At 37.2% G+C, this 15652-nt stretch overlaps 1 protein-coding gene across 3 annotated transcripts in view; it reads right to left on the reverse strand.

Annotated features, from left to right (window-relative positions):
• The window catches only part of C14H8orf88 (chromosome 14 C8orf88 homolog), a 36712-nt gene that overhangs the window by 13829 nt on the left and 7231 nt on the right, over positions 1 to 15652 (reverse strand). For all 3 annotated transcript variants that reach the window (XR_011466841.1, XM_070382817.1, XM_070382816.1), the window contains exons 2-4: positions 15109 to 15207; positions 11367 to 11440; positions 2484 to 2556 (exon numbers count right to left, since the gene is read on the reverse strand). Coding sequence is in view for 2 of the 3 variants with exons in the window: in XM_070382817.1 (XP_070238918.1) it covers positions 2484 to 2556; positions 11367 to 11440; positions 15109 to 15187 (226 nt within the window). In the remaining variant the exon portion in view is untranslated. The remainder of the gene's footprint in view (positions 1 to 2483; positions 2557 to 11366; positions 11441 to 15108; positions 15208 to 15652) is intronic.

A 15652-nucleotide genomic window follows, 5' to 3' on the forward strand; every position in this document is an offset into this window, starting at 1 on the left:
ATTAAAAGACATTTGCTACTTGGAAGAAAAGCTATGACCAACCTAGACAGCATATTAAAAAGCAGAGACATTATTTTGCCAATAAAAAGTCCGTCTAGTCAAGGCTATGGTTTTTCCAGTAGTCATGTATGGATGTGATGAGTTGGACCATAAAGAAAGCTGAGCGCTGAAGAATTGATGCTCTTGAACTGTGGTATTGGTGAAGACTCTTGAGAGTCCCTTGGACTGCAAGGAGAGCCAACATGTCCATCCTAAAGGAAATCAGTCCTGAATATTCATTGGAAGGACTGATGCTGAAGCTGAAACTCCAATACTTTGGCCATCTGATGCAAAGAACTGATTCATTTGAAAAGACCCTGATGCTGGGAAATATTGAAGGTGGGAGGAGAAGGGGATGACAGAGGATGAGATGGTTGGATGGCATCACCAACTTGATGGACATGAGTTTGAGTAAACTCCGGGAGTTGATGGACAGGGAAGTCTGGAGTGTTGCAGTCCATATGGTTGCAAAGAGTCAGACATGACTGAGCAACTGAACTGGACTGATGGTTGCATGACACTGTACGTTTATAATGGCTTAAATGATGAGTTTTATTTCAAGACAAAAAGATGAAAAAAGAAACCTAAGAATTGCAAAGAGGATGTCTCCAGATAAAAACAGTAAAATTCATTCCAAGACAACAGCTTTATAGTAGTACTGAAGAGGAATTAATCCATACTGGAAATGGATAATGGAATAGTCTAAAATAAAAATCATCTCCAGGGGAAAAAATAACAATTCATACATTTTTCAGTTTAGTTCAGTTCAGTTGCTCAGTCGTATCTGACTCTTTGCAACTCTATGAATTGCAGCACGCTAGGCCTCCCTGTCCATCACCAACTTCCAGAGTTCACTCAGACTCACGTCCATCGAGTCAGCCATGCCATCCAGCCATCTCATCCTCTGTCGTCCCCTTCTCCTCCTGCCCCCAATCCCTCTCAGCATCAGAGTCTTTTCCAATGAGTCAACTCTTCGCATAAGGTGGCCAAAGTACTGGAGTTTCAGCTTTAGCATCATTCCCTCCAAAGAAATCCCAGGGCTGATCTCCTTCAGAATGGACTGGTTGGATCTCCTTGCAGTCCAAGGGACTCTTAAGAGTCTTCTCCAACCATAAGGAAAATATAGATAAGTGTGGCAGAGTTGCTGGAGCAAATGATGGGCAAAATTAACAATAGTTACATAGAAAAACAAGGTGAACATGAGCTCCAGAAAAAAGGATGGATTTTATGAAACAGGTATGTACTTCTCAGCTGCTGCTACTGCTGCTAAGTCTCTTCAGTGGGGTCTGACTCTGCAACCCCATAGACGGCAGCCCACCAGGCTTCCCCGTCCCTGGGATTCTCCAGGCAAGAACACTGGAGTGGGTTGCCATTTCCGTGTCCAATGCATGAAAGCGAAAAGTCAAAGTGAAGTCGCTCAGTCATGTCCGACTCCTAGCGACCCCATGGACTTCAGCCTACCATGGGATTTGCCAGGCAAGAGTACTGGAGTGGGCTGCCATTGCCTTTTCCACTTTTCAGCTAAGCTACTGCAATTACACAGTTATATATAATATAAAGAGTGATGATACTCTAACTGAAACTTAGTAACTATATGGTGGAAAGGGGGTAGATAGAAGGGCTGAAGAAATGAGGGGACTGATGTAGAAGATATAAAGTCTCATCTTCCAAAAGAGGTTGTCAAAATATAATATAGAAATGAAAAATATAGAAACAATTTAAATATTTTATTTAGAATATGAAGTTAAGTACTAGAAGAAAGTGTTAACAGGGTTTAATTACATGTAAATTACATATATAGATTGGTTGACAAAATTTGGAAACTACATTAATAAAAAACCTTTATTTTATTAAAAAGTAGCCGGTGTGGGAGAGACTATTGGTTTTTCCCAAGAGCAGTTCTTCCTTTCTGCTTCAGTGATAAAGTTAGCTGGTTGCAGAGCTAAAGATTACATTTTCCAGTCTGCTTTGTACAGCATGACTAAGTTCCAGCCAATGAGACATTAAGTGGAAGTTATATATGCAACTTCTGAGTCATAGTTTTAAGAACCTTCTTCCTCCCTACTTCCTACCTGATGGCTAGAAAGAGAATGTGATGGCCGGAGCAGAGGCATTCATCTTCGGCATTAAGATGGAAGCCACGTATTAAAGATGGTAAAACCAAGGACAGTTTAATACTGGGGCTAGTAGCACTTCACAGAACAGAATTAATATACCAGCTTAAAATTTTACATATTACAAAAGACAGAAATAAACCTCTATCTTGTCACTGTAATGATAGTCTGTTTAGAGCAGTCAAACCCATAATTTGTAATATACAGAAATCAACCAAAAGAATATAATAAAATTTCTAATGTACATAAGGTTTCCAGGTAAGCAAATATTAACTTTACATGATTGCTATGAATCTTTTATGAAAGTTGGTAATTATGGTAAAAATTTACCTTTTTTAACTGGAGAATGATGTTGTTGTTCATTAAGACCTTGAGAAAAGGCTTGCATTCCATTCGTCTTACACTATTGATAGAAAAAAAAATACACTTTTTATCTAAGGTTTTAAAATTTTATATAACACTTTCTTTTTAATCCATCTTGAGTTTATTTTTGCACATGTTGTTAGGAGTATTATAATTTCATTCTTTTACATGCAGCTGTCCAGTTTTCCCAGCACCATTTATTGAAGACTGTCTCTTCTCCACTGCATAGTCCTGCCTCCTTTGTCACAGATTCGGTGACTACAGGTGCCCGGGCTTATCTCTGGGCTTTCTACCCTGTCCCACTGATTTGTATTTCTGTTTCTGTGACAGTACAATATTGTTTTGATGACTACAGCTTTGTACTATAGTCTGAAGTCAGGGTGCTTAATTCCTCCAACTCCATTTTTCTTTCTCAAGAGTGCTTTGGCTATTTGGGTCTTTTGTGTTTCCATACAAATTGTGTGTGTTAGTTAACGTGATTTTGGTAATCATATCACAATGTATATTAAATCATCAGGTCAGATACCTTTAAAACAAACCACGTTGTATAGCCTAAGTGTATTCAATTTGTATTTGTCAACATATCTGAATAACATCGAAAAACAGTAAATTTATTCTATCATGCCTGCACATATTAATCACTGAAAATGGAGAAAATTTCAAATCTTTCATAGTATTTAAGAAAATACACCTACTAAAATTTTCTAAAGTGTCTTATCTCATTTAATTGTCATAGTCTTACAAGGAAATAAGGCAAGCATTACGATCACCATACTACAGGCAAGGGAAATCAAGACAAAAAGTATTTAGTAACAAATCCCAAAGTATACAGGTAAGAGGTAGTTGAGACAGCTTCTGAAACTGATGGCTACTGCACACAGTTACTAACGATGTGCATCTAAAGGGGTACCACTCACAGCATGGATATGCCAGATTTCCTTCCAGATGGCAGCAAAGTATCTTATTTTAACAAAATCTGCATTTTTGTATAATTTTCTATTCCTCTTCTAATTCTTGTAAAGGCACAAAGTGGGTAGCAGTAGACTTTTAAAACCCACTCATTTGTCAAAAACAGAGTGCTTATTACATGACTGACAGTGTGCTTTGTATTGGGAATACAAAGATGAACATGACATCCCAGGATTCATTTTTGGAGGACTCACAAATTAAAAGGTAGGCAGAAAAATAAAATATTAAATTGCAATAAAACCTGAGAACTTCTCTAAATAAAGATATGCAGAAAGTGCAATGGGAGGAGGGGCATTAAATTTGACTTAGAAATTTCAGAAAAGGCTTTACATAGGAAATGATGCATAAACAATACTTATAGGGTTAATAGGAGTTAGAACTGGATGATGACTGAAAAATGTACGTTTACTGAAGAAAAGCAGCCTTGAGCTGGAAAGCATGGTACTAAACGGCTAGCTTCAGATCAGATCAGATCAGTCGCTCAGTCATGTCCGACTCTTTGCGACCCCATGAATCGCAGCACGCCAGGCCTCCCTGTCCATCACCAACTCCCAGAGTACACTGAGACTCACGTCCATCGAGTCAGCCATGCCATCCAGCCATCTCATCCTCTGTCGTCCCCTTCTCCTCTTGCCCCCAATCCCTCCCAGCATCAGAGTCTTTTCCAATGAGTCAACTCTTCGCATGAGGTGGCCAAGTACTGGAGTTTCAGCTTTAGCATCATTCCTTCCAAAGAAATCCCAGGGCTGATCTCCTTCAGAATGGACTGGTTGGATCTCCTTGCAGTCCAAGGGACTCTCAAGAGTCTTCTCCAACACCACAGTTCAAAAACATCAATTCTTCGGCGCTCAGCCTTCTTCACAGTCCAACTCTGACATCCATACATGACCACAGGAAAAACCATAGCCTTGACTAGACGAACCTTTGTTGGCAAAGTAATGTCTCTGCTTTTGAATATGCTATCTAGGCTGGTCATAACTTTCCTTCCAAGGAGTAAGTGTCTTTTAATTTCATGGCTGCAGTCACCATTTGTAGTGATTTTGGAGCCCAGAAAAATAAAGTCTAACACTGTTTCCACAGTTTCCCCATCTATTTCCCATGAAGTGGTGGGACCGGATACCATGATCTTCGTTTTCTGAATGCTGAGCTTTAAGCCAACTTTTTCACTCTCCTCTTTCACTTTCATGAAGAGGCTTTTTAGTTCCTCTTCACTTTCTGCCATAAGGGTGGTGTCATCTCCATATCTGAGGTTATTGATATTTCTCCCGGCAATCTTGATTCTAGTTTGTGTTTCTTCCAGTCCAGCATTTCTCATGATGTACTCTGCATATAAGTTAAACAAACAGGGCGACAATATACAGCCTTGACGTACTCCTTTTCCTATTTGGAACCAGTCTGTTTTTCCGTGTCCAGTTCTAACTGTTGCTGCCCGACCTGCATACAAATTTCTCAAGAGGCAGATCAGGTGGTCTGGTATTCCCATCTCTTTCAGAATTTTCCACAGTTGATTGTGATCCACACAGTCAAAGGCTTTGGCATAGTCAATAAAGCAGAAATAGATGTTTTTCTGGAACTCCCTTGCTTTTTCTATGATCCAGCAGATGTTGGCAATTTGATCTCTAGTTCCTCTGCCTTTTCTAAAACCAGCTTGAACATCAGGAAGTTCACGGTTCACATATTGCTGAAGCCTGGCTTGGAGAATTTTGAGCATTCCTTTACTAGCATGTGAGATGAGTGCAATTGTGCGGTAGTTTGAGCATTCTTTGGCATTGCCTTTCTTTGGGATTGGAATGAAAAGGGACCTTTTCCAGTCCTGTGGCCACTGCTGAGTTTTCCAAATTTGCTAGCATATTGAGTGCAGCACTTTCACAGCAGCATCTTTTAGGATTTGGAATAGTTCAACTGGAATTCCATCACCTCCACTAGCTTTGTTCGTAGTGATGCTTTCTAAGGCCCACTTGACTTCACATTGCAGGATGTCTGGCTCTAGGTCAGTGATCACACCATCGTGATTATCTGGGTCGTGAAGATCTTTTTGTATAGTTCTTCTGTGTATTCTTGCCATCTCTTCTTAATATCTTCTGCTTCTGTTAGGTCCATACCATTTCTGTCCTTTATCAAGCTCATCTTTGCATGAAATGTTCCTTTGGTCTCTCTGATTTTCTTGAAGAGATCCCTAGTCTTTCCCATTCTGTTGTTTTCCTCTTTTTCTTTGCATTGATTGCTGAAGAAGGCTTTCTTATCTCTTCTTGCTATTCTTTGGAACTCTGCATTCAGATGTACATATCTTTCCTTTTCTCCTTTGCTTTTCGCTTCTCTTCTTTTCACAGCTATTTATAAGGCCTCCCCAGACAGCCATTTTGCTTTTTTGCATTTATTTTCTATGGGAATGGTCTTGATCCCTGTCTCCTGTACAATGTCATGAACCTCATTCCATAGTTCATCAGGCACTCTATCTATCAGATCTAGGCCCTTAAATCTATTTCTCACTTCCACTGTATAACTATAAGGGATTTGATTCAGGTCATACCTGAATCGTGTAGTGGTTTTCCCTACTTTCTTCAATTTCAGTCTGAATTTGGCAATAAGGAGTTCATGGTCTGAGCCATAGTCAGCTCCTGGTCTTGTTTTTGCTGACTGTATAGAGCTTCTACATGTTTGGCTGCAAAGAATATAATCAATCTGATTTCAGTGTTGACCATCTGGTGACGTCCATGTATAGAGTCTTCTCTTGTGTTGTTGGAAGAGGGTGTTTGCTATGACCAGTGCATTTTCTTGGCAAAACTCTATTAGTCTTTGCCCTGCTTCATTCCGTATTCCAAGGCCAAATTTGCCTGTTACTCCAGGTGTTTCTTGACTTCCTACTTTTGCATTCCAGTCCCCTATAATGAAAAGGACACCTTTTTTGGGTGTTAGTTCTAAAAGGTCTTGTAGGTCTTCATAGAACCATTCAACTTCAGCTTCTTCAGCGTTACTGGTTGGGGCATAGACTTGGATTACTGTGATATTGATTGGCTAGCTTAGGGAATGAAAAAAGCTGAATAGGCTTGAGCAAAGCAAAATAAACACCAGGCTTTTTCCCCCAAGGCAAGGCATTTTGCAATTTGCAGTAAAATACCCCATCTGCATGCTCAGGTATTCTACTGAGCCTCCACTTTTCTAGCAAAAATGTTTCCAGCCCCTCTCATTCATCTTACACAAATGCACACCACTGAGACAAAGGAAGGAGAACAGGAAGAGACAAATTCATATCAACATCCATATCAGGGTGAAAATTTAAAGAGGAAGATTTATAAACAATATCAAAAGACAAAATCGAAACAGGAAAAATACTCTTGAAGAGCTAATTTCTGTAGTATGAAAGAGCTCCCAGAAAACAATGGAGTCTATAAAAAAAGAATGGGCAAAGGCCTTGAATTGGTAAATACAGATGAAAGGAAATTCATATTACTCTTAAACAGATCAAAAGTGGCCACAAATTCTTGACATTTTCTCATCTCTCCATTGAATCTGAGCAAGATCCGTGACTGCTCAAGACCAATCTAAAAATGACAGGCTAAAAATGACAGGCTCGTTTCCAGGCCTTAGTCTTGAAGCCCAGACATTGTGCTGTAAAGAGCCCAGGCCTTTTGGAGAGGCCATTTGTAGGGGCTACCTCCAGTCTACCGGGGCAGCTAAACTCTACCAGCCATGTGAGTGAGCCATCGGACCATCCAATCCCGTCAAGACTTTAAAGCACTCCAGGCCTAGACCCTATCTGACTGCAACCACATTACTGAGACATGGCCACCGAAACCACTAAGGCCACAGACCCATGAAAGATAATAATAAGGAGTTGTTAAGTCAATGTTTTCAAGTAATTTTTGTGAGGTAATAACAGCAAAAAAAAAAACCAGACTAAAAGAAGTTGTTCAGGCAGAAGGAAGGTAATGCCAGACATAAACATGGATTTACATAAAAAAATTAAGAGTGCTGGAAAAGGAATAAATGAAGGTTAAAATAAAATTCATTCTTATATTTTAAAAAATTATTTTAAAAGATAGTCTACAAAAGCAAAAATTAGTAACAATGTACTGTGTATTTATAGTACAAGTTTAAGTAAAATTCTGACAGTAGAGAAAAATGGGAGGGAATACACTACAAAAAGGTTTTGAGACCTAAAAAGTGAGTTAAGCAAGGTCAGTGTACAAAAATCAATAGTATTTCTGTATTCTAGCATCCAAAATGTGGAATTTGAAATTTATAAAAAAAGTACCACTTACAATAGTATAAAAAAATACAAAATGCTTATAAGTTTGACAAGAGTTCAAGACCCCTATGCTGAAAAATACAAAGCACAGAGAGAAATGTCTTGCTCACGGATCAGAAGACAATATTAAGATGGTAATTCTTTTCAAACTAATTTCAAACAATCAGAATTTCAATAAGCCTTTTTGGTAGAAATTTACCGGTTCACTTAAAATTTCTGTGGAAATGCTGAGGACCCAGAATAAGGGAGATAAATCTGAAAAACTATAAAGTTAGTGAATTTTCATTATCTGACTTGGCTACAACAGTCTGTAAAGCTTGATGTGGACCTAAAGATACGTAATCTAGGTAATCTAGTGTACAGCAAGATGGCTATAGTTGACAATACTGCATTGAATACTTGAAAGCTGCTAAAAGAATAAATCTTAATGTTCTCACTACAACAAAAACAACAACAAAATAGTGATTATGTGAAATGAAGAATATGTTAACTAAACTCATTGTGGTAAACATTTTGCAACATAAACAGGTATCAATCAAATCATCACATTCTATACCCTAAACTTACACAATGTTATATGTCAATTATATATCAATAAAGCTGGAGAAAACACATTATAAATCAGTAGAACATAATGAAGTTTAGAAATAAACTCACACATGTACAATATACTGATGTCAACAAATTTATGATTCAGTGAAAGAAAGGTATACAACCCAAACAGAAAAAACATGCAAAAGATTTGATCAGATAATTTATCAGAAAGAAAAAAAAGAAAAGAAAAAGACAGATGGTAAATAAACTCATGATAAAATGCTCCATTTCATTAATCATTAGGGGAATGCAAATATAAAGTACAATGAGATACAACTAACTCACACACTAAAATGGCTAAAAATTAAGACTGACTATACCAAGTGTCAACAGGGATGTGAAGTAACCAGGACACTCATATACTACTGGTGGTACAACCACTCTGGAAAACATTTTAGCAGTTTCTAAAGTGATTTAACATGATTCATCAATTCCACTTCTGGTTATTGTGTGTGTGTATACACAAAGACTTGAACACAACTATCCACAGAGCATTATTCACAATATTTATCATAATAAATAAACTATCCTATATTCATACAGCAGAATACTACTCCAAATTTAAAAGAAAATCACTACCAATATCTACAACATGGAAGAATCTCAAAAACATTATGCTGAGCAAAAAAAAAAAAAAAAAACAACAAAAAACCTAACACTAAAGAATATATTGTGTGATTTCATCTATATGAAATTTTAGAGCAGGCAAAACTACTTTATAGCTAAAGAAAGCAGATGAGCAGATGCCTGGAGCAGGAGGGAGCACTAGGATTAATGGAAGTGGAAATAGTAAATGACTGAAAAGGAATAAAAGAGCACTTCTGGGGAAGCTGAAAATGTTCTACAGTTTCATTGTGGGGTTGGTTACATGAGGTATATATTGATTATTTGTCAAAACCCATTGAACCAATGGATTCATTTTACTGTATGTAAATTATGCCTTAACAAAGTTGGTTTAAAAAATACAAAAAGTTGGTAAAAAATGTCCTTCATTAAAAATCATGTGATATCTCTGACATAGGTTCTGGTAGCTTTTGAATTACATTTGAAGCAGCAGACAAAATTTTAAGCTTAGAAGTAAATCTAACTAATTTATTTTGTATAAGGTTTTGCAATATTAACGTACTCCTTTTTACTTATAAAGCTTTCAAAAGAAGGTCAAGGGTTCCAAAGAAAGTTACTATACTATACAATATTCTTATGTATTAAGCAGGTAAATTTTAACTGCTGGGATAGATTAAACAAAACATTACAATGGCTTAAAAATTTATATAAAGCAAGAATAATTAAGATATCAAGGTCCTGACACAGAGATACACAAATAGACCAATGGAAAAGCAAAGTCCAGAAACAATCCCTATTTATATAAAGATTTATACAGTAAAGATGGCGTAAGTCTATATGGAAAGAATATTCGATGACTTGTACTTTACAACTGACTATATGAAAAAAAATTGATTTTATTTATATCATATAAAAATTAATTTCAGGTAGATTATACACCTAAATATTAAAGCAAAACTTTAAACTTTTTAGAAGAATATGTAGGAAAAATGTCTTTTGAGCTTAGGGCAGGGAAGACTTCATAAACAATGACACAAAAAGTGAAATCATAAAAAAATTTGACACTATGACTACATAAAGATTTTAAAATTTGAAAAAAGAAACACACAAAAATAATTCTTTCACAGACCAAGAAAAATGGGCAGACAATATGCAGTGATGTCACAAAAGAGACAATCCAAATGGCCAAATTAAATATAAAAAAAAAAAGATGCTGCATTTCAAAGTAATAAAGAATTAAAAATTAAAACCAAGAAAGACACATTTCTCACACATTAAACATGAAAAAAGTGAAAGTTTGACAGTAACAAGGTAAGGCTGTAGAAAAATCAGAGTAGTTAATGCATTGCTTGTACAAATCATTCTGGAGGGTAATCTGACGGTATATAGCAAATCTACTCCAAGTTTATATTCCAGAAGACCTTTCAAACATGTATAAAACATAACATATAGATGGATATTTATTATATAATTGCATTTATTATAAAATATTTCTATTTCTATTATAAAATATAAACAAGGGTCATCAGTTCAGTTCAGTCGCTCAGTTGTGTCCAACTCTTTGCGACCCCATGAATCGCAGCATGCCAGGCCTCCCTGTCCATCGCCAACTCCTGGAGTTCACTCAGAACATCCATTGAGTTGGTAATGCTATCCAGCCATCTCATCCTCTGTCGTCCCCTTCTCCTCCTGCCCCAATCCCTCCCAGCATCAGAGTCTTTACCAATGAGTTAACGCTTCGCATGAGGTGGCCAAAGTACTGGAGTTTCAGCTTTAGCATCATTCCTTCCAAAGAACACCCAGGACCGATCTCCTTTAGAATGGACTGGTTGGAAGCTTTATTGACTATGCCAAAGCCTTTGACTGTGTGGATCACAATAAACTGTGGAAAATTCTTCAAGAAATGGGAATACCAGACCACCTGACCTGCCTCTTGAGAAACCTATATGCAGGTCAGGAGGCAACAGTTAGAACTGGACATGGAACAACAGACTGGTTCCAAAGAGGAAAAGGAGTACATCAAGGCTGTATAGTGTCACCCTGCTTATTTAACAAGGGTCATACCCCTCAACAAAAAAATGGAACAAGAAATGTAGTAGCTTTACATACAAACAAGTCTATTTGTTATGGCAAAAGTACTAATACATTCATGGAAACAATGACAAATTGAGGATACTTATCCTGGGGAAGTACAGGAAGCAAATGGGAAGGTTCAGGGATATACAGGTGTTTTTAACTATGTATGTAAGATTTCTTTTAATTTTCTAAAATAAAACAAAAAAATATTGAGATTTGAAAATGGTGAGCAATGGGCATAATGAGTATTTTATTCTCTTAAGTGTATGCCTGAAATATACCATAACTTATTAAAGTATATGATGCATTTAATATAGTACCTGACACACAAGAGCCATCTAACAAATTTTACTTTCCAGTCTGCAATGCTTCATTTTTTTATAACTTCTAAGACTTACTCTGCTAACTCCACTTTGTAAGTACTGGGTGTTGCATGGATATTCATTCTGAAAGTTGAAAGGGAATACTGCTCCTGTTAGGAGAGAGGAAAAAAAACCTGTTTTAAATACTTATTACTTCAATAAATGGTATAATACCACCTAAAAAACCTTAAGTATCTAGGATATGCTAGGCACTGTTTTGAAATGTTTTCTGAGAGTTCATTTACTCAACACAATGAAATGTCAGCTACTGTGTTAGGAGATGGGTTTATAAACATGAAAAAAGTTCAGAGATAAAAGACTTCATAGCCTATTTTTTAAAACAAGCTCATAAAAAATGATTATAATAACAATAAGTTATGTGACAGGTACAGAGAAGATACCAGGGGAGAGAAGATTGGGCTTTGGGGATATCAACTAAGGCTTAACAACTAAGGCTTAACAAAAGGAAATAATTCAGTATGGGTCTTGAAGAAAAAGTAGATTTCTTTGGGGATGTGAGTTGCCCAAACAGTACAGAACTATGCTTTAATGCTAAAATTAATTTCTGATTTACCTAACTTTTCTGCTTAATAAACCCCTACTCCTGTCCACATCTTTTTTTTTTTTTTTCCTGTCCACATCTTAAGAGGACATAATGAAATGAGAGATCAGGGCTACCAGCCCACTTCTACCCACCGCTAAAATAGCCTTCAAGGGAAAGCATCCGTGAAAAATGGAACCTGTACAAATAAGGGAGGGAGGGATACTATAAAAAGCCTAGTCACAGAAACAAGTAGCTGACAATGGTTTTATTTCCTTTGCTTTAGGACAAAATGAGACTTGGCCCTATACAACTGCTTCTTCAGTGTTTCAGAAGAATGCTGAATCACATCAGTATTGCTGAACTATGGTCCAGAAATCTCATTTCATTTTGTCTGTCCTAAGTCACAGCTATCTTCAGAGGAAACATGACCAAAATGTAGACAATCTTCTCTGTAGAAGCCAAAGATGGAAGAACAAGTGGAGGACTGAGGAACTGTGTTATTTCTATCTTTTCTGCTTCATCTTTGTAATCAATCAAAGTGCTATGTTCTCCCTTTTCTAAGTAGCCAGTTACTCAGTTGAACACATGGACTAAGCAGAATTAAAGTAATTTTTATACACATATATGTAAAATATAAGTATATATAGCTAGTAATGAAAAAGAATAAAAATTATTATTCCAATTTGGAATTTCAAGAATTTGTCCAAAAGTTTAGTATTATGCACAAGAGAAAATATTTTATTTTATTTTTTAAAATTTTATTTATTTTTTAAACTTTACATAATTGTATTAGTTTTGCCAAATATCAAAATGAATCCACCACAGGTATACATGTGTTCCCCATCCTGAGCCCTCCTCCCTCCTCCCTCCCCATACCATCCCTCTGGGTCGTCCCAGTGCACTAGCCCCAAGCATCCAGTATCGTGCATCGAACCTGGACTGGCATCTCGTTTCTTACATGATATTTTACATGTTTCAATGCCATTCTCTCAAATCTTCCCACCCTCTCCCTCTCCCACAGAGTCCATAAGACTGTTCTATACATTACTGTCTCTTTTGCTGTCTCGTACACAGGGTTATTGTTACCATCTAATTTTAGAAAATTTAGTTTTAGATTTCCTAAAAAATTAAGACTTTCTGTTCAGCTAAAGTACAGCCTTAATGTGCTTTGGACTAATTTTTTTCAATTAGGTATATTTTTAAAAGGCTAATGCTCTCTCCAGCATGACTTCTCAGCAGTGATCAAAATCACAGAACATGATTTGCACTGAGAGTATCATTCTGAGCATAAGCCAGTTGTTAACCATGAAAATGAGACATTAAAAAAAAAAATCCATGAGTTGCTCTTAAGCAAAAACTGTTCTTCCCATCTTTGTTGGTCTGGTAGACTATGGATTAGCAGACCATTAAGAATCCATTTCTTAATGCAAGTCAAAACCACAATGAGGTACCACTTCACAGGTCAGAATGGCCATCATGAAAATATCTATAAATAATAATTGCTGGTGAGAGCACTTCCAATCACTGTTGGTGGAAATGTAAATGGGTGCAGCCACTATGCAAAACAGTATATGCTGCTGCTGCTAAGTCGCTGCAGTCGTGTCCGATTCTGTGGGACCCCATAGACGCACCAGGCTCCACCGCCCCTGGGATTCTCCAGGCAAGAACACTGGAGTGGGCTGCCATTTCCTTCTCCAACGCATGTATGCATGCTAAGTCGCTTCAGTTGTGTCTGACTCTGTGTGACCCTGTGGACAGCAGCCTACCAGGCTCTTCCATCCACAGGATTCTCTAGGCAAGAATACTGGAGTGGGTTGCTATTTCCTTCTCCAATGCAAAACAGTATGGAGGTTACTTAAAAAATGAGTTATCTTATGATCCAGCAATCCCCCTCCTGATTATGTATCCAAAAAAGACAAAAACTCTTTAATTTGAAAAGATACGTGCATCCCAATGTTCACAGCAGCACTATTTCTAATAGCCAAGACACGGAAATAACCCAAGTGCCCATTAACAAATGACTGGTCTAAGAAGATGTGGTATATATACACAGTGGAATATTACTCAGCCATAAAAAGCATGAAACATTGCCATTTGCAGCAGTATGAATGGACCTAGAGCACAGTATACTTACTGAAGTCAGTCAGATAAAGACAAATATTATATGATACCATTTATATATAGAATCTAAAAAATAATACAAATGAATTTATAGGCAAAACAGAAAGAGACTCACAGACACAGAAAACAATCTTATGGTTACCAAAGGGGAAAGGGAGGAGCAAAGGGATAAATTAGGAGTATGGGATTAACAAACTATTATACATAAAACAGATAAGCAATAAGGATTTGCTATATAGCACAATTATGTTCAATATCTTATAGTAACCTATAATGGAAAATAATCTGAAAAAATATATATGTACAGGTGTATATCAGAGAAGGCAATGGCACCCCACTCCAGTACTCTTGCCTGGAAAATCCCATGGATGGAGGAGCCTGGTGGGCTGCAGTCCATGGGGTCGCTACAAGTCAGACACGACTGAGCAACTTCACTTTCACTTTTCACTTTCATGCATTGGAGGAGGAAATGGCAACCCACTCCAGAAATCTTGCCTGGAGAATCCCAGGGACAGGGGAGCCTGGTGGGCTGCTGTCTGTGGGGTTGCACAGAGTCGGACATGACTGAAGCGACTTAGCAGCAGCAGCAGCAACATGGGTGTATATACATATATATGTGTGTGAGAGTCAGTCACTCAGTTGTGTCCGACTCTTTGCGACCCCATGGACTATACAGTCCACGGAATTCTCCAGGCCAGAATACTGAAGTGGGTAGTCTTTCCCTTCTCCAGGGGATCTTCCCAACCCAGGAATCGAACCCAGGGCTCCTGCATTGCAGGTGGATTCTTTACCAACTGAGCTATCAGGGAAGCCCATACATACATACATACATACATACATATATATATATATAAAAACTGAATCTGAATCATTGCTGTATACCTAAAACCAACACAGTATTGTAAATCAATTATATACATCAATAAAAAAAGAATCCCTTCTCATTGGTAATACTTCTAAATTCTTCAGAGATCATTGGTTTTCATTATCTTTAAATATCCACCATAAACTATTTATGTATTCTATACATATATTATTTATGTATTATTTGGCCTTTCAAATACTAATTAGCTATTAGCCAATTAATTTTTTAAATGTGGATACCAGACTCACCAGGGGGAGAACTCAGATGACGAACAGGTCTTGCTGGTTGAAGTGGTTTACCAATCAACTTTTTGGTTTCCATTATCATAAAGATCTTGAGGTTCCATACTTTAGGAGGGAAAAACACAAATTGCTTTAACACATATACAAACAAAACAATGACATTACCACCATATGACCCAGCAATCCCACTCCTAGGCATGTACCCTGATGAAACCAAAATTGAAAAAGACACATGTATCCCACTGTTCATTGCAGCACTATTTACAACAGCTAGAACACGGAAGCAACCTAGATGTCCATGGACGGATGAATGGATAAAGAAGTTGTGGTACATATACACAATGGAATGTTACTCAGCCATAAAAAGGAATGCATTTGAGTCAGTTCAGATGAGGTGGATGAACCTAGAACCTATTACACAGAGTGAAGTGAGTCAGAAAAAGATAAATATCATATTCTAACATATATATATATATGGAATCTAGAAAAAATGGTATTGAAGAATTTATTTACAGGACAGCAGTAGCGAAACAGACATACCGAATAGATT

The sequence above is a fragment of the Bos mutus genome, chromosome 14 (assembly GCF_027580195.1).
Source record: "Bos mutus isolate GX-2022 chromosome 14, NWIPB_WYAK_1.1, whole genome shotgun sequence".
In the NCBI taxonomy this organism is placed as follows: Eukaryota; Metazoa; Chordata; class Mammalia; order Artiodactyla; family Bovidae; genus Bos; species Bos mutus.